The sequence below is a fragment of the Calonectris borealis genome, chromosome 5 (genome assembly GCF_964195595.1).
Source record: "Calonectris borealis chromosome 5, bCalBor7.hap1.2, whole genome shotgun sequence".
In the NCBI taxonomy this organism is placed as follows: Eukaryota; Metazoa; Chordata; class Aves; order Procellariiformes; family Procellariidae; genus Calonectris; species Calonectris borealis.
The window spans coordinates 10,590,183-10,610,114 of NC_134316.1; the positions used below are offsets into that span (position 1 = coordinate 10,590,183).

The 19,932-nt window shown below is 40.0% G+C and overlaps 1 protein-coding gene across 1 annotated transcript in view; it reads right to left on the minus strand.

Moving 5' to 3' along the window:
• Window positions 1-11,980: 11,980 nt before the first annotated feature.
• Window positions 11,981-19,932, minus strand: part of ADSS1 (adenylosuccinate synthase 1) — a 29,386-nt gene continuing 21,434 nt past the window's right edge. Inside the window, exons 10-13 of the mRNA XM_075150949.1 lie at window positions 18,649-18,773; window positions 16,569-16,666; window positions 15,256-15,405; window positions 11,981-13,786 (exon numbers count right to left, since the gene is read on the minus strand). Of these exons, the coding sequence (XP_075007050.1) occupies window positions 13,734-13,786; window positions 15,256-15,405; window positions 16,569-16,666; window positions 18,649-18,773 (426 nt within the window). The 3' untranslated portion in view covers window positions 11,981-13,733. The remainder of the gene's footprint in view (window positions 13,787-15,255; window positions 15,406-16,568; window positions 16,667-18,648; window positions 18,774-19,932) is intronic.

A 19,932-nucleotide genomic window follows, 5' to 3' on the forward strand; every position in this document is an offset into this window, starting at 1 on the left:
TTCTTGTCGCAGGGAACCGATCGCTTCGTCCGCAGGAAAATTTCGCTTTCCGCCACCTCCCCAGGGCCCGCTGCCGCCCGTTTGTCTGAGGCGCCCGGCCGGCCCCGCCGCTCCACCCGCCGCCGCTCCTCACGCGCCTCGACGGCTGGAAGTCACCTCCTCCGTGTCGTGCCCTCCTTGGTGCAAAGGACCCGGCAGGACACAGCAAAACAAGGCTTTGAAACTCGGCTTTGTCCATAATCCCTCTTTCCCCGTTAGCGTTTTCCGACTCGTCTTCCCTTCTGCAAGCCCCGCAGGTTACGCTTGTGTTCGGGCTCAGGTAGTTCTTCCTAAAACTTAAACCGCCTGCCAACGATTCAGCTGTCTAAATGCTGTAGAACCAACGAGAAGATGCACAAGTGCAAGAATTCACTTTTTTCGAAACCAGCAAGGAGGCTGGGGAACCTCGGCTGGCCCGCGGGGCTGCGCAGCACCCGCTCACAGCCGGAGCGATTCACCACTCGTGGCGCGCAGTGGGGTCTCAGGGACTGATCCTCGGCTTCAGCTACATCACGGAGCTCCCTGAGGCTTTCTGCTGTCGTTGTCTGACAGGGAATTACTACAATTAATTTCCTGTTTATAGGTAAACTGTCTATAGCAGTCTAGGTATCGTTTCATTGACTAAAAACGTCACATTCAATTCCAAGCAGCGGTCAGTCTGGTTACTATGTATACTTTGAAAATACATTGTTTTCTTCAGGGCAAACGACCTATAAAACTGGTGTTGGTGTTTCTGGCACAATGTTTCGTGTCATTTGAAGAGCCTAATCAGTCATAACAGTTGTATTTCCTCCAGACAGGTTTCTGAATTCAAACCTTCACCTATGTGCACTAGGATTCTCGACAAAATCGCAACCAAGTATAGGAGTGATTTTTCCACCAACGAACACCAATACTATGCTTCCACTGGCTGCTGAGCTGCTGTTAGGTTGCAGGTACAACCACACTGATTTCATACAGGTTAATGTGATTTTTTTTTCCTGTAGAGCCCAGCCTTGTGGTCTGTGGAGTGCAAGCTACAGTTGTAATGCACAAAAACCCCTTCTGATCTGGGAAGTCTGACTCCTGCCACGCTTTCTTTAACTGTGAAGATTTCTGCTTTGCTTTTTTCTGAATATACTTGCAAATGCATGCTTAAAGATGTTCAGCAGGCAATTTTCCACCACATATTGAAAACTCTTGGTCTTTTCTTTCTCTCTAAGGACATTTCATTGTAAATATTCATTAGATATACACTCTGAAGACCCTGAAGCTCTTGGGGGAATATGGGTGAATCAGAATGATAATCCCAGTCAGACAGAGCCCTGTCAGGATAGAGGGCAGCAGATGACACATATTTCATTAAAATGGCAGAGGCTAAGTGTGGATGGAACTCGACTGTCTGAGAACTGGATGAAATACAAAGAAAAAAGTTCTGCTTGTGAAGAAGGAGTGCTCTGAAATGCTGATCTCAGAATATGAAGCAGATTTGAAAGTGAGCAGCGTGTGCTGCAGCAGTGCTGCTGGTGCTGTCACCAAAGGGTAAATTTAAGGGCACTTTCCCTGAGGACTGACTACATTTGATGGGTGCTACTGCCACCCCACTGCAGGGCAGATGCAGAAATCTTCTGTTGCAGCTATCTGAGTCAGCCTCAGGTGGTGACATCTCTTAATTGCTTTGCAAGCCTCAACCTTAACAACATCTGTTACTGATCAGCTATTTTCTATTTGTAAACTATAAAAGCAAAATGATTCGGTCTGGTCTGTACCAAGGTACCCTAGCATCCTACAGGGAGGGAACTGGTTCATCTGCCAGTCTGTTGACTGTTTACCCAATGATTCTGAGTGTTTTATTAGTTTCATAGCAGTAAGCCTTGAGGAAGATCCACTGATGATTTGGAAGTAGAAGAAAGGCTGAGATCTGATCTGCTCTGATCTGATCTGATCTGGCAAAGCTTGCTAGCATTGAGCATTCGTGAAAATGAATGCTGACAATTTCCCAGGTTCGTTAATGAGACTGTTTGTTATGTTACACAGCTGCTGAATATGAAAAAAACAACCCAAACAAATCCCAAACCACTAATGGTAATTGTAAAATACAATGATTTTGGTTTATCCTTGAAAATGTGTTTGTGAAAAAAAGCAGAGAATAAAAATTACTGTCATTTTCTTGCTACTTTGCTTCTCCTGTGTCAGTGTGAATATTACAGACAAATTGCCTGGTTGATAGCTTTGTCACTTACACAACAAAGAAAAATTGTGTTTCCTTTTTTCCCAATAGTTTTCATTTCCAGTAAGCAATTTTAAAGAGCAAAATGGACTGGATTATGCTTGCTAAGTCCGTCTCTCCTAATATTCTACTTCTACTGGTGCTTCAAGAAAGTCAGCGCAGACAAAGAAGGACTCCGGCCATAGTTCACCTTCATTGCTTCTAGCCGTTTAGAGTTCAGAAATTTTCTGAGCCAAAATTTCCAACTGGATCTTAATATTTAATAGTTGTCAGTAGGCCCACTCTTCATGAATTTGTCCGGTCCCCTTCTCAAAACTGGTAACATTTAATTTCTTATTTTATCTAGCAAGGTCTATAACTTAGCAATATATTATTTAAAAAAAAAAAAAATGCTTCATCTGGTTTGTTTTCAGTTTGCCAACTGTTAATTTCCTTTTGGATGTCTCCTATGTCTGGTTTCATAAAAAATAACGAATAACCATTCCCTATTGACTCTCTGCATAACATCCATGACCACAAAGATGACTGCCATATCATCCTCCTTCATCTTTTATTCAAGTCAAAATATTTTGTCACGTTGAAGCACTGCTTTGCTGTGTGTCCTGATCCACATCACCTGTGCCACATCCCGGAGCGCAGCACGGGAAGCCTCAAATGTGCACTGCTGCTCTGGAGAGGGACTGGCGTGCGTGGGGGGGGAGCCCCGGGTGCCCCAAGAGCCCCTCTGCTCTGGGCGGCAGGGGCTGGGTGGCCGAGTGCACCCGGCATACCTAAGCTGCAGGGTACAGACAGCATCAAACGTCCTTTTCCGTACCTCTCATTGTCTCTAATGTCCTTCCTGAAGCTGGGTGGCCAGTGCACCAGCTGCAGGCATGCTATGCATCTGGACAGCTTAAATCTAAAAACGTTTTCTTCTTGGTCCTGATGTAGTAGGTACAGTATCTACTATTCCATACTGCTTGCTTCTGTAATTCTACTGTTCACTTCTGTAATTATAAACAATGAAGACTTGTTGCTTAGAAGTTAGGTAACTAGCAGGTGTTGTGTTTGCAGGTGTGTAGAATTGTAACTAGTCTAAATTGTGTATCCTGGAAGCACTGTTTGTTAGACTCTAGTGAAGAATAACCTTGGAAACTATAAACAAACGTGGTCCAAGCATGGCTCAGGGACAAACTGTGACCCTATAAGGTAAAGAGGAAATAAGTTCATGAAGAGTTCACTAGCCTGCCGACCACCAGAAACCACCCGAGACCCTCAAGGAGACCCTAAAGGCTTTAGTGTGCATGTGTTTAAGATGATGTAATATCATAATTAGTTCTCGGAAATGTAATGAATATGTAAAAGAGAAATTTAAAATAAGTACGAGAAGCATGGATATAAACAGAAAGGTGACTAGACCAGGTGTGCTTGATTTGTGGCAAGTCCATTGAGCACCCAGGCCTGAATAAAACAATATCTCTCCTGAGCGTGTGGAATTGGTTACTTGCACACCGGGCACGAATCCGCTTTTTGGACAACAATCCGCTTTTTGGACAATTCATTCATAGGAATGAATCATTCCTAACGTCTGATTCATCATTTTGATTACTACTGAAGTACCAAACTGATGCTTTCAGGGAACTATTCATACATGGCTCCCAGCATCGCTCTCCTGAGTGCTAATCACTTCATTCAGAACCCATCACTCTATGTATATAACCGGGGTTATTTTCCCCCCACGTGTGTTAGTGTGTACTTACTGACATCGCCAATTTATTGCCTGTTTGGTATAGTGAGGGCCTTGAAAATACACAGCTGTAGCTCTTCCCAGTTGGCTTTTAGGTTTGACTTTTAACAAGAATGCAGCAAACACTGGTACCTCACTGCTTATCTCCCTTCCTCAGAGTACTTATAAATACATTGGATCGCCAGAAGCTTCCTCAGGTTTGCTGACATACGGTCCTCAGGACCACACCGATAAATGTTTGCCGGTCAGCCAATGCTTCCAACTACTCCAAAATATAATTAGAAATAAACATGTAGACAGAGATAAAAATCACAGACAGTGTAAATCACAGACATAGCAAATCGAGACCGGATGCTTTCTTAAAAGGAAAAGAACTTACAAAGTTGGAAAAGAGCAAATTGAGGAAAATTCTGCCTTCTGTTTTAGGGAGGGTGGGACAAAATATCCACGATGGCTGATTTGGCTTTGTGAATCTAAATATTCATCAGTCGTACTTCTTCCTGTCTATGCCTGGTTTTGCAAGCAACTTTTATCCATTCACTGTAACAAGTGTTCCATTTTAGGAACAGGTGGCAGATAAATAGGAATCCAGTAGATTATACTAGCTTTTAAGCTGTTCCAAATGCCTAACAGTAGGTTCCCATAAGCATTGGAGGGCCTTAAAAGTATTTTACCCTTTTCTCCAGCTTCATTTATACCAAAGCCCTTCCTTCCACTTGCTTGTAGTAAAAATTCCTCATTTATTCTATTATTTCATTATTAGGCCATTTAGAAGAAATCGAAATACAATACCTAGAGGTGGGATTCTCTGAATCAAAAAACTTCAAATCAAGATTTTCCTTAACTATTTATCTCAGTTTGTATTGATATAAAACGAATGGATTTTGGCCAACTCTCTGGCTCTTTTCTAATGTTTTCATGATAAAAGGTGAAAGGAATATTCTGGAAATTCTTTTACGTGGAATATATGTTACAGTAGTTGGCCGTGCGCCAGCCTGCAGCCTGTGTTAAGTCGGACGGAGCATCAGGATGCACACGCATCCTCTGTTAGGACTGAAGCGGAGCACCGCGCCCCACGCACTCAGTCCCACCGTACTCTTCTTTCTGTGCTCTGCAATATGGATTCAAAGATAAAAAACCCTCCTTGAATAAACCTGCTTTTACTAGAATGGCTCGGGGCCGTTTCCTTCCTTCTGTGCCCTTTACTTTTCATATTGTATCGTAGCACGTGAGCATTAACAAACAACGTTTGCAACTCGGATCGAAGTGCTACACGCAGTTCAGATGTTATCTGTTTGCAAGTGCGTGTCATTTTACTATGACTCGTTAGCAACAGAGTTCGTGCCCTCATCTTGATGAGTTGGTTTGCGCATCAAAAAACGTTTGATAAGCCAGTGATGTGCAGGATTAAGGGCTGGCTCTTGAAGTATGCTGCTGTTAAGCCAAGGTTCTGCCATCTTGGCACAGCAGCCAGTACGCGCTCTTAAATTAGCATGGCGTGGTGGAATTCCATAGCACGTTACTATTCTGCCAGCTATGAGATAGACCGGTTCTGCTCAGCAGATCAAAACACTCGAAGGTCCCACTCACACTAGAGGGCACTCTCAAGACTGTGAATTGTCACTGCTCTTGCAAAGATGATGTTCTGCTGACAGCAACGTGCAGGGTTTACAAAGGGGCTGCTTTCTCCAAGGTTTTTTTTGTGGTTGTTGTTCCTGGCCTTTCCAGCCGTGTGCCTTCATTTCTGTTGCACACAGTTTCCTCTTATTTTGGCTCTTGCCAGATTATTTTAATCTATCAAGAAAAAAAGGAAATTGAGCTCTGACAGTGATAACTGCCATTCCTGACCTACCATGGTGCCACGGCGTTCTGATTTCTTCCTCTGCAGGCGACAATGTTTTTCATTTAATACTAGGTGGTTGTCCTAAGAATTCTTTAAATTTGTGTCCAAATAGTACTATTCCATTATTCTATATGGATTTACCTGGGAGAGGCTACAGGTATCTCTGCCCTTTCACTAGCCCCACACAGTACAAAACATCCTCTCCCTCACACAGCTTGGGAAGGGCGAGGCAAAACCTTTCTCCCTCCACATTGCAGCTGCATCCAGCCCTGGTCTTCTTATTTTGTTGTGGAAATGAATCCTTGCTTCGAGACAGCATTGTACGTTGTGCCTCGCATGCTTGCCTTTATCCACTCCCTAAAGCAGCCGGAATAACCCAGGGTACATCCGTTCACCTCGAAGGGACTGTGTCAGCACATGCTGGCGAAGAACCTGGCTCTCGGCCCTCACCATGTCTAACAAACGATTCCCCAGCAGCAGCCCACAAAGTGTGTTTATTTTAAATACGTGTGGCTGGATAGAGAAGATCTCTGTCCAGAAAACAGAAGCTGCACAGACTCAAAGCGAGTCCCCAGGATAATGTGCCACAGCTACAGGGACCATCACTAGGACTAATTTTCTCAGTACAGCCTTTTCGGTTGAAATCTGTTTACACTGGGAAGTTTTGAAGGCACTCATTCTCTCTTTTTGCTCTCTGCTGAGCAGTTCCCATGAGTGGTGACTCTGAACCACTTTAACAGGTGAAGCACCGAACATAAAAGTAATGTTCAGTCCTAGGCCTACCATCCAGGGGGCCAATTAATAAAATGAGACTTTTTTGTGCTGCTGGCATGTTTCTCCTGCATGGAAATCATCAATACATTTTGCGTAGGGCTCAGACTTCTATCAGTACCAGCTTTGGTATTTTAATTATGTAGTCTGGTGCAAATCAATCTCCAATAGACAAAATGTCTTATCCCATTTGTAATGCCTTAACTAGCTAATGTCTTTTATTTCTTCCACTTGACCTCTTTTTTGTTTATACTGAAGTGTATTATAACTTATTCGATGTATTTATGCTCAGAATGGCAAGGCAAACCTTTTGCAAACTTACTCAGTAAATGTCTTCAAGCTGTATTTTATGTCAATTAGACATGATAGGACGAGAGGAAATGGCCTCAAGTTGCACCAAGGGAGGTTTAGATTGGACATTAGGAGAAATTTCTTTACTGAAAGAGTGGTCAGGCCTTGGAACAGGCTGCCCAGGGAAGTGGTGGAGTCACCATCCCTGGAAGTATTTAACAGACGTGTAGATGAGGCGCTTAGGGACATGGTGTAGTGGGCATGGTGGTGTTGGGTTGACGGTTGGACTCGATGATCTTAGAGGTCTTTTCCAACCTTAATGATTCTATGATTCTGTGATTACAGCCCCGTTGGTACAGATATAAACTGCATTCCAGAATTCTGAAAGAATGGGTCTATGCAATTGCAAGACAGGAGGAAATACTTCTAATAATCTTTCAAGTTGAGAGTGGTATTGTATTATTTGAGAACTTAAAATGTAATACTTTTAAAGGAGGTAGTAAAAAAATTATGCCGATAACCAGAGGGTTAATAGTCTAGACTCAGTAGTTTGCAAGCCGTTAGCAATTTTTTCAAGGAAAGGCTCACTAAAAACATGGAGGTAAATGCAAAATGGGATAAAATGCAAAATGGACTTAAAAATAGATGACCCCTGAGTATCTTGGATAATAGCTGATTTTATGGACAAAGGAAATGCAGTGGCTATAGTCTATTTAGACTTCATTAAGCATTTGATATAGAACCATACAGGGAATAATTAGTTATTAGTTAGGGATTCGTATAAAGTGAACAAGGAACTGTATAAGGGGAAATGGAATGGCTGATGTTCAAAAGCTGTGTCTGTATTAGCAAGCAGTGCAGCCCTACAAGAACAAATATGCAAAGCATTGGGTGCGCAGGACCCAATATCCACACTGTGGGTGGAAGGTTGCTTCTGACCAGCTTGTGCGGCTCCACGGACTGAACTCCGATTAGCCTCTGGAGCATAGAGGGGGCCACTGCTGGAGAGCAACTATTGTTGAGTTTCACCCAAAAGGAACCTGGTTTCCACGCCGACACTACTCCAGAGTGCAAACCGAAGCGTGGAACAGTGATAACAGCCATTGCAGAGCAGGATCAAGCCACCATGAAGGCAGAGCCTCAACAGCTGAACAACTGAAGCAGAAAAAAACTGCAGTATGAAATGCAAATTTCAGAATTTGAACTGCATTGCTTGACTAAGCAGTAAAGTTGTAACTGTCGTACTGATGTACCTGTGGCTGTGCACTGCAGCTACCGCTGGTCTTATCTGTAGCAAAGCAGATCCTTGAAACAAGAATGTCACACCAACTCCCTGATTCTCCTTTTCTTCTTCACCCATTTACTTAGGACATAAACCATGCCATTACAATAGATACCAGTGGACATTCAGCATGAATCAGGGGTACTACTCACCAGCATGAATAATGGGAAACGCCTTCCCTCCACCTCCTGGCCATTATCCCCCCTGGTATAGCGCAGTAGGCCATTTGCCTTATGATGCAAGTGCATCATTGGCCCATATTCACCCTGGCATCTGCTGTAAACCTCGGGTCCTTTTAGAAGAGCTGCTCCTCAGCCAGGTGCTTCCCAGTCTGTACTGAGACATGGGGAACCCTGCGCTGCTTCTGAGCTTCATCAGCTTTCCGTTGCCCAGTCCTCAAGCTTGTCAAGGTCTTTGCCATTTGTTGTCGGCCACGCCTGAATTCAGAACTCAGCAAGGGACAGGTTTCCATTCATGGCAGAGCGCTGCACTATTTACAAATCTCGAAGGAAACATAACTCTAAATACAACAGATTTGTAACTGAGAGTTTCCTCTTCAGAAGCAAAGAGGACCATGAAATACCTTTTTAGTGACTGGTAATACACTGTATAGTAACTGGTAATACACTGTATTTACCAAGTTTGTCATTTTGCTAGGCTCACAAAGGTTGACTCCAGCACCCCTTGCACAGAAGCATCTCCATTTGCAGGCCAGCCGGGCTTCCACAAACCTCAGCGGCAAGCACCGTTTCCACACATTTAAACTATTAGGCCCAGTTAGCATTAAAAGTTTTGTCTTATAAAGGGGAAGATGAAGATGCATCCTGCCACCTCTGCTGTAAGGGTATATATAGTTGACTGTATTCTGTGGTCCTGAAGAAACATGCCTCCAGTGCTTCTGCCCAGGGTACTTTAAGGATTTCAGCACTAACCCAAACTGTCTGAAGTGCTCCACCACTTATCAAGCACTGTAAAGGTATCTTCTGAAACCTAACGCTGTTGTCCGAGACACTATTTACAGGCCTGTAATGTAAACTCTGGTGTAGGTACTCAACTTCTAAAAGTAATGCATGTCAAAGGAAGGGTACAGTATCTCAAGACTATGAAAACATTCAAATATGAGTGTTTTTTTTTTCCTGACAAAGACATTTCCTTGACAAAGACATTTTTGTAGACAGTGTTAAAATTTGTACTGTTTCCAACCACTGAAAAATGCAGCTGCTGGCCAAAATTTTCTACATTAAAGGAAGCTATGAAGCGTATAGAAGACCTTCTTTCCTGTTTTTTTTGTGTTTTTTTTTTTTTCTCCTTATAGACAGTCTCATAGGACTGATGGGCAAATATTTAATGCATAGTCTCTACTCAGAAATGTACAGATATTAATAACACATGAAGGTATTTTAGAACAACTAATTTCCTGTAAGTATGTAAGAGATTAAAAGGCAAAATCTTGAAATCCTTATTTAGACTTGACTGCTTTAATGCCTCACTCTATGGCTGACATCTACATGGATAATTTTTTACTTTAAATTTGAGCAATATGTAAGGGTTCAGCCAGCCCCACCTGAGAGTAAAATGTGTTCCTTACCAAAGCTCCTTTGTGATGGACCTGTGATTTGGGAAGGAAAAGAACCCATTTTCTTACCTCCCTGAAGCAGGCTGTACACCACCAGTTCGCATGCACCACGAATCCCATGCAGTACTGTGACAGTCGAGCGGGCTCCATGCCTCAGGCACCCTCTTTTTCATTGGCAGCACAGATCTAATAAAGGCATGAAACCAGCACTAACAAATTAGTAGCCAACAAATCTCCACAGGCTACTCCCTCGATACAGTGCCTATACCACAAACAGGGACTGACCATACTTACAGGTCAGTTGCTCTGAGCCAGCTAGTATGGCAAAAACATTTTTGCATGAATTGTTTTTTTTCTTCATAAAATCATTGTTCACTCAGGTGATGAGTGACCACGACCACCATGAGTGAACATGACTAACCATGAACCCCCGGTGGTAAAGGTGGATCCCTGCCCAGTTTGTGAATAGGAAAGTGTGACAAAGTTTATGGAATATGTAAAAAAAAAGACCCAACACTGAGAATTTGTAGATTGAAAGAAACTATCCATTCATTCAGTAATGCTGCTAGTTATTTTTTTAAAATCCATGAAATATTGAACCATGTTTTTGTATGAACTGTATTGTGTTAAAAAAAAAAAAAGAAGAGAGAAATAGGGACCAAGCACTGTTACTTTAAATTGGTTTTAATATGTCTTTCAGGACAAAATAAACAGGTGTGGATCCAAAATTCATCTGAAAAAAATCTGCGTAAGGTGTAAGTATAGTTTGCACATTATTATGGAAATGCTTAATTTTCTTTCCTTTTATAAAGTGCATTATGCTAGAACCGTAAGACCATATATAGCCAAATTAAAAATGACAAAAGCTTCAAAATCCTATACTGCATGTGTTAGGAAGCATACACCAGACTATGAAGGCCATATTGTAAGGGTAAGTGTGAGAAAATATGTCAAATACATTAATGTGCATGAGTGAATCAGTAATTGCTACTTTTAAAAAACTATAATCTTTACCACAAATTATGCCATTTTGGTAGACATTTACGCTTATTCTTCCATCCAGATATCTAACAGGATGATGCATCAACCAGTTTTAGTCATTATTATTGCATTTGGCTGTGGAGAAGGAAGAAATTAAATTCATCAGAGTGATTGTTATTAAAACGAAATTCCAAACAATACAAAATAATACACAAGGGAAACAGCCAAAGTGAAAGCAAATTTACATAAAAATGTTCTTATTAAGCATTGTGTCACTCAGTAGATTAAAGAGCTTTTTGATAAAAGCCTGAACTTACTCACATTTAACTCAATGACAACACATATGAAATTCAATAGGAGTAGAACTCTCATTTAAAAAATCCATGCTATGAAATGAAATGAAATGCATGATACTATTTTTACAGTAACAGAGTAAGTCACGGGATAATTGCCTATTACATCATGTCCATTGACAACATCACTGGGTTTCTGATGAATCCTTGAATGCAAAGACAGGCAACGTGGCTCTAACAGAGACTTAATGGAAAAATTACTTAATGGAAAATAAAAAGATCAGGTGAACAAGAGAAAGTAATCCTGTGGAAATTAAGCTATAAAATCTAATTTTTTCAATATGCCGAATACTTCATTTAGAGTTGATCATTTAATCCAGGTATTCAGCTATTCAGCACACTGAGTGGTTTGTTCATCATTGTGGACTTTGCCTATAAATCAACCAAAGCTTAAATACAGCAGCTACCTCCTAACACAAATGCACTGATGAAGCTGAGGCGAAGAAAAGGAACAGGTCTAGATCATCCAGTAGGCAAATGTCACAAGGTTAAGCCATGTGAAAACAAAACTTAATTACTGTATCTCCAAGCATCTTTATGCTTAAATGACCTCATATAAATGAGGCACATTTCACAGTGCTTGTAATAATTAGCACTTACCAAGCACCTTTCAGAAGTGCTTTGCAAACATTAAATAAGGTCAGAAATCTCATCCCTCTTTCATTAGAACACCCATAAATTTGACAGGGAGAGCTTCCTCATCAATGTCAGAGCAAGGACTGCAGGGCTCGACCCACTGACCTCCAAAAAACAGTTTCAAAGAGGTGAGGCAGTATTCCTGATTGCCATTTTACAGATTGCAAAACAGTAGCAAGAAGATTAAACAACTCATCAAAGATTGACAAAGGAGTTGCAGCAGAATTAAGGATTCATGGCTTTGAGCTCCTTTTTTCTTTTTTTTTTTTTTTTGAGATAAAAAGTATTTGATTGTGGCATAAAGCCACAGTCTGTGATGAACTGGGGTATGAAGAGACTGCACTGCAGCCGGAGGGTGTAAGAATTCTGCCCTACAAGCAGCAATACACCCGTAAACAATTAAATTTAGTGCTTGCTATATGCTTGTACTGATACTTTTGTAATTGCTTGACACAAATGGGTTTGAACATTAACCATTATTTAATATCGAGCGAGAAAAGACAAAGGGGATGAGGATGACACAAGATACTCCAGATAGGTTTTTCTTTTTCCCCATCTCTGATGCAAAGAATGTCATCGTTTTGTATTCTTGGAGTTATCATCTCAGAAAAGGGGTATTTTCACACACTACATAATGGCGTTAGTGGGGTTGTGATGCTATTTCCACAGGCCCTGGGAATGATAAAAAACTATTGTTATAGCTCTCTGAGACATATATGGAAAAGGAACATTTACTCAGAAAATTCCACAGTTAGGGAGTAACTCCGTTTCTAGTATATTCTTTTTAATCTACAAGAGGTAGGCCTTTTTTTGAGAGCTCTTGAAGTATAGCCATTATAAATTAGAAGATCCACAAAGAAATCCAAGTGTATTCTTGAAGATTCTGGGACCTCTCCATGGTTTCTACATGTCCCAACCCTGATCCCCTTCTATAAATAGGCATTACATTTTGGTGAGGAAGGTCAAAACGTCTGAGGGGTGTAAATACTGCAGCAGTCATCATTAAGTCATGCATTGATTTATTCTTGGAAACCTAGGAGCTGTGGAAGCCAGTGTGCCTTACAGAGCTGCAAGTCCCAAGTTCCTCCACAGGTAACTACAGTAAAACTTTGCAAATGACAATCACTGCATTAGAAGAAGAAATGTCTCAGGTTCACTGAGAAAACACAGCGTGCTGTCTCGGTTCCACTCTCCCCATGTGTTTTGTACCCTGAGGACTCTCTTCCTTCCACCTTCACTCACTCCTTCCCTACTGCATGAAATAAAGACTGCACATCTGACAGTCTCCACAGGGATTGTCTGTTAGTACACAGGATATTTGAAAGAATTATTAGATAGGTCAACTTTCTCCAGTTTGGCCCCTCTACAGATGTTATCTCAGTTACTAGAATAGGCTCTGTGATAAAAATACTTTAGCTGCTCTCCATTAATTTCAGTGGGCTATTAAAAAATCATTATATAAAAAGTATAGATAATTGTCTTTGCTTTGCTTTGTTCAGTCAAAAATACCTACCAAACTTCACCGTATTTTAGAAACTGAAAATCTGTATAATCCAACCAATTTAAGTACATGGTATCTGTCTTATTACTGCCAACCCAGATACATAGACATTTTAACATTTGAAGTTGAAGAACAAATCCAAGCTTTACAATCCTAAAGTTACCCAGTAACTATTGGAAAAGGCTTAATACTGGTTTCAGCAAGAAAAAATAACTCTATATGGATGTAAAATACTTTCAAATAGTAACATGGCTCAAATTTTTAAAAAAAAATTTCCTTGTTTTGTTAAGAATACTTTTTTCATTTTTTTTTTCCCCCAAATGATGGCCACCAAGGAAATTTTACACTGAATTTACTGAGAACTTAAAGATAAATAAAATGTTACAATACAGAATATATGTTTGGTTTCTTCTCAATTCCTAGAACATCATGTTGGTTTTAAATAGCATCTCCATTTAAAGAGGAAGCAGTAAGGAACAGATGAATGCTAAATTGTGCTTCTCATCACTGATGTTCTTCATTTATTTAGAATAGCTGGATCATCGACTCTCTTGATTTTCCAACTCCGACCCATTTAACTAGGGAGGAAAACACATCTATTAGAAAAATTACTGAGAGTAAATATTATAATCAATGAATTGGAATAATTTTCATCTTTCATCACGCTTCACTAGAAACTGGCCAACTTTGTGCTGAAACACAATGCTAGGAAGTTTTCAAAAATCACTTTACTCCTGCTGCATTACCAGACTAGAAGTGCAATATACTGAAGTTTGAAAGCATGAAATAATGATACCGTGAACACAAAGCATTGCAGATGGAAGGCCTAACAGAAGGTCAAGCATGTTTGTGCAGGTTTAACTGTCATTGTCTTGAGTGATAGGATGTCTAGCTAAACCCCTGCAGAGAGGAGTGAGAGCTCTGCCAGACTGTGAAGTTTTCTTGATGTGGACCAGGAGACAGTGATGCACACATGCTGTAACATTGTTAAATGTAAGGCTGCAATTAAAAACATTATCCAGCATGAGCAGCCACCCCAAATACCATACCATACCACAAATTGTTCCACTACAGTTTTTATTGCCCATGGATACTATAGAACTGACTGTAGGTAGGTCTCCTTTAGCCAAACCCATCAAGGCACCCTGCCTTCACAGTGGGAACCCGAGAAATAAAGTAAGGGGAGCTTTATTTACATATCCCATCGCCCACACCTGTGTCCATGACCACACACGAGCCATCCACCAAGTTTCAGGCTCTGCTGTCAGATGCTTCCTAATCCATGAACAACACTGGAATTGTCACAGTTGCAACTAGCGCACACTCCCCAAATGTGACCTTTGAGGTGCTTTTTGGAAAACAAAAGCACACATACCAGATTTCTAAGTTTGCTCCTTTGGAAATTCCCTTTCAAACTCCACCATACATGCCACACCTAGCTCTTGGCACTTCCAGAGCTCTAGCAATTAGATTTGAAAAAAACTGGATGGCTTAAGCTTCGGAGACTGATCGTGTTAAGATTCTCATTTTTCCAAAGGAGCAGAATTGGGCTAAACAATCTTGTATCCATCGTGCAACACATCTTCTTATATGGGTAAGTATGGAAGAGAGAACAACCAAAGAAGAAAAAGAGAAGTCTATGTTCAAACAGGGATGCAGTGCAGGAAGTAAAGTGAAAGCAAAAGATTAGTAAAGGGAGGATATTAGACTAATTATGCACTGAAGCACAGTGCAGAGATCCTTAAGTTTTCACTGACAGAAGGCAGCAGTCTGCCAAGAATAATACACGTTTCTTTCTCTCTTTCCTCTGGTTAAATCCTTGTCAGCAGCAGCTTGGAGTTCTCTGCAACATTGCAGACCTGCCTGCAGACCACCACCCTTTGCGGCTTCTTGGCAAACTGTCATTTACCATCATCAGCCCAACCACAGATACTTCCATTGCCTCCTGCCCAAATCAAGCCACTCCCTGACTAACGCATTGAGCACTTTTACAGAGCTGTTCTGTCTGCTGTGGCATCCTCACATGTACATCTACAGACAGATTTACCTGGCACTCCAACATGGTTCTCCACACAGCGGATGTAATTCTGGGCTTTGGGTGGGAGGTCCTCCCATTTTCGTGCACCAGTTGTGTCCGTCTTCCACCCAGGCATTGTTTCATACTCTACTTCCACCTTCTGTAGTATCTCCTGATTAGCTGTGGGAGAATAATTTTTATCACAGTTGACTTTAGCTGCTCCACCTTAAAAGAATACACCTATGGTTCTTGACCAACAAGGTCTTTTGACAACATTTAAAATATGATTAATAAACCCCCCCCCCCCAGTATTTCTACTGGTTGGTTAATTCATTTATTCTCAATTTAGATTAATTTCTGTTACTTAGGAAGATAACTCTGATCCAAAAGGATCCAGTAATCCAGTTTCCTCTTGTCAAAACCTTAGGATTCACTCTATGTTGTCAGAAGATTACAGTAGTATTTTTAAGGAAACAAATTATTTGAAGTTTACAGTAGTTCCACTTTTTGGTTCAGTTTTGCACATAATAAAATAGAAGTCCTCCTGTAGACAAGGCACTACTTTCTCAAAAATTTTTACCTTCATGGAACAGGGTTAAATCAGGCTTGCTAAAAACTTAGATGTCTGCAAGCCTTTCCCCACTGGAATTCTCACTGTGCTACTGTCCACAGCCAGAAACTACCATCAATGGTGGGAAAGCCGGCTGCTGCCAGCCCTCCCCGTGCCTCCAGAATTCCCCATCTCAACAGAACAAACCCCTCATCTTGGCATAGACTGTTACAGGTATCTTGAAAACACCATTAACGTACAAAAATTACGTATTATTACATCTTAAAAGTTTTAACATGAAGCATATTCATGAGGCAATGTATATTTTTATTAACCACAATGTGGTTGCTGTTAATTACAGTTATATGATGGTAGCCCATAAGCAGTTTTATTCTGCTTGTATCCATCTCATTTTTGCACACCTTAAGCACTGATTTTATTTTCACTTTACTTCATTAAAGGCTATTGCCAATGATACACAGTCACTGACTTGAATCATGCTGACTTTCAGACCCCTTGTGTTGCCAACAAAAAAGAACAACTAATGGGACAAGACATAGAGGCCCTAACACAAGATTTTATTTGCTCTGAACTTCTTGTCATCATACATACAGATGCAAGGTGACTAGAAAATGCTAATATACTGACACAGTAGTCTTTATACTGATATCACAGTTCTGCAAATTTCTATAGAAGGTCTAATGAAAAAGCATTTTAAAAAGCAGTCTTTCCCAACAGGTATGACTTAACAGGCAGGAAAGAGAAAAACGAACATAGATATTTAACAACGTACCTGGAAAATATGGAATTCTTTTTCCACCTAATTTGTAAGCAACACCAATTTTAATCTCATCAAGGACATCAAGAATATCCAGTTTTGTTAACGCCAAACTGTACAGAAAAACATTGGTTAGAGTTACACACATGATGAATCTCTTCTTTAATACTTTCCACCTGTCTTTTTTTTTTTTTTTTCTTTCTAATTTTGTATTCACAAATCCAGCTCAGGCAGCCCTTCAAGCAGAAATACACAAATATATTAAACTATGAATATTGTTAACTGAATTCACGCCTCTCGGATAAATACATGACTGAGTTACACATTTCCAAATGCTTGGCTGCTCATACAGGTGCACAGTGTTCCGTTCAGCGCATGAAAATGCAAGCTGACTACGTAAAGTGGCACTTGCTGGACTTGCTTTAGGTGTGTATGACGACATGTCACTTTACCTCACTACCAGTGATTACTTCTGTTATTCCCACTGATTCACAACAACTATACGACAGACTTATTTACTGAAGTACACTTTTAAAACAGACCTCACAAGCATAACCTGGCTACTGAAATCACATATACATTCAGTAGGAAAGATCCCAGCGCCCGGGCTGTGCTATCAGGGTTGTCAGTTTAATGAATCTTTTTCATCTTTTGAATGAACACACTGGAACACAAAAATGGAACCTCAAGAAGACACCATAGTATTCACTGATCAGAATAAAACTGATCAGTTTTAAAAACCAGTCAAATTAAAACCAGTCAAATTCTCTAGAAACAATATGCCAGACCTTGCTTGGTAAAAATGCGAGTAGCTAAGGATTTAGACAGGTATGTGCATAATAGTCCATGCTATATGTGCTCAGTAAGTATACGATGAATGCAATGAATAAGTTAAAAGACCTTTTGGGAAAGAAGCAGCATAGAGCCAGTTCTTCAACTTTTTTGACGTTTTTATCTCCCCATGTTTTTTAACTGTCACAGTTACCAGAGATGACATAGTTTTGTTGATAGAAGTGCAGTAATTGTATAGAACTGAAATGGAAGGAAACATAACGCCTTCCTAATACTATTTCCACATAAACTAGAGCTGTGTAAGTTAAAGCAAAATATAAATCCAAGTAAAAAAAAAGTATTTTAAAAACCCTTCTGATAAATTGATGAACAAAGATCATTGTCCCTTTGTAACATTAGTAGCATAAAAATATTAAGTTAAGTCTCAGTTTATAAGATATCAAAATGCCTGGGGTCATGTGTTTGCATACATGAACAAGTTTCCCTGAATGCATGAGTAAGTGTACACTTTATATGGACAAAACTGTAATGAAACTTTTGCAACTTTTTCTGAAAATACAGATTTGTAATTAGTTATAAATTAATGGCTTGTGATAGTTACTAGCATTTTAGCATTAGACATAAGCTAGCTTGATGGCATTATGTTCTTGAACAGTTCCTTTGAACAGCCACTGTTCCTTTAAAATGTCAATTTAATATATATTTTGAATTATAAAATAATCTATCAACCAAAGAAAATGAAACTCAGCCCTTTAAAAGCAGAATTTATAATACAACATTACACTACATCTTTGTGAATAAATGAACCTGTCAGGACTGGAATGAAAGTTGTGCCAGTTGCTATACACTTTGTGTCAACCCCCTTATTTCACTTCAAGAAGTAGTGGTTCCAAATGATGCAGAATTGGTCTTACAAGTATGGTCCACTAGAGTCAACCAAAGCTCAAAACCAGCAGGTTTTAGATCACGACATAAGTCAGTATGAAAGCACTGGATCAAGAACACTAGAGCAAACTGTTGGCCACCTGATGTAAGCCATTGGCCATCTGATGTAAGCAAAGCGAACACATATATGAAAAAAATCACTGCTATGATGTTGTAAAATCACTTGATTTGAAAAAAAAAAAGTCAAAGGAATTAGATTATTATTAGCATTAAGATAACTCTCAGTTGTCCATTGTGAACTATTTTATTGCTTAAAATGTAACACTTTACTGGACTTATATTAATGTTACCTACATATTTATTCTGCGAAGCACAAAATTATCACTTCCAAATGTAGCGCAAAATCTGTGATGCTTACGCAGTGAATCCGTTGATCATATGAGCATATTTCAAAATGACAAGATCTAACCAGCCACACCGCCTCTTTCTGCCTGTAGTTACTCCCCATTCGTGGCCACGGGACTGTAAAAGATCTCCAATTTCCTAAAAGAAGACAGAAAGAATGCTGATGGTATTTCACTGAAAAATAGCAGGAAAACAAATATAGATGAATAAGAAGAAAAATATAGTTTTTCAATTCCAAGGCCTCTTTGTAGGAAAAAAAAAGAAGTTTTATTAGGAGGGGATTAAGGCAGAGAATAAAGCCCCTCATGCATAGGATTTTTGTATTTCAATCACTAGCATTTCCAAAATACTTATTTAATATGACTATTTCATGTTCCAAGGAGACACTTTTCTTCCTTCTTCATCTGATAGGAAGATTTCCTTGACAATTCAGCCCCGGTTTTAATTTTGTTTGCATTTACTTTCTTCATCTGATCTTTTGGCATCTATTGTTTTTGGGGTAAGACTGCAAATGCTTGCGACAAGATCAGTGCTTGTACAATGTCTAGGTCAACAGACTCCTTGACCATGCCTAGGGCTCCTAGGTTCTACCACATTAGGAGACTGCCAACTGTCCCCTTTGGGCTGGCAGTGTTTATAATGTGTTAAAAACGAAGAATAAAGAAACTTTATGCTCGTGATTCATAAAACTAAAGGATATCACCAATTCATTTGAGCCATTAGAGAAAGGATTTTAGTGACTAAATCCTTAAATTAGATTCAGATCACTGACCTAGAGATTGCTGTGTGCATAGCTCATAATCAATACCCTGAGCTTTCTAGTTTCTTGATAATGGGAATACAATAGACAGTTTAAAAGAATCAAAATGTCTCTCCTTCTTTTTATTGATCAATTTGTGCATGACTGACTGACGCATACACCGCATTTATTCTGTAAACGACACAGAACACAGGCTGTTAAGCACAGAAGTTGTATCTTGTAATTTAAGCTTTCCTGTGATGCACTCACAGTTCCAGTCTATAACAAACTCGCGCCACTGAAATGCACCTAACAACATTACATAAAATGATGAAATCTGTTTTCATTACACACATTCATTACAACAGAAGTGTGGTCACTGTAATATAACATCATCACACTCGTGTTTCTCTCCCCTGAAGAAAAATACCTTACGTTTATAATGTAATTCTCCTCTCTTTGTGAGTGTGATTGCTTGGCATTATTATGGTGCTCATTTATCGTTGGTATACCCTTACCCCATTCCATTGACCTTATATTTTGGCAACTGTATATATA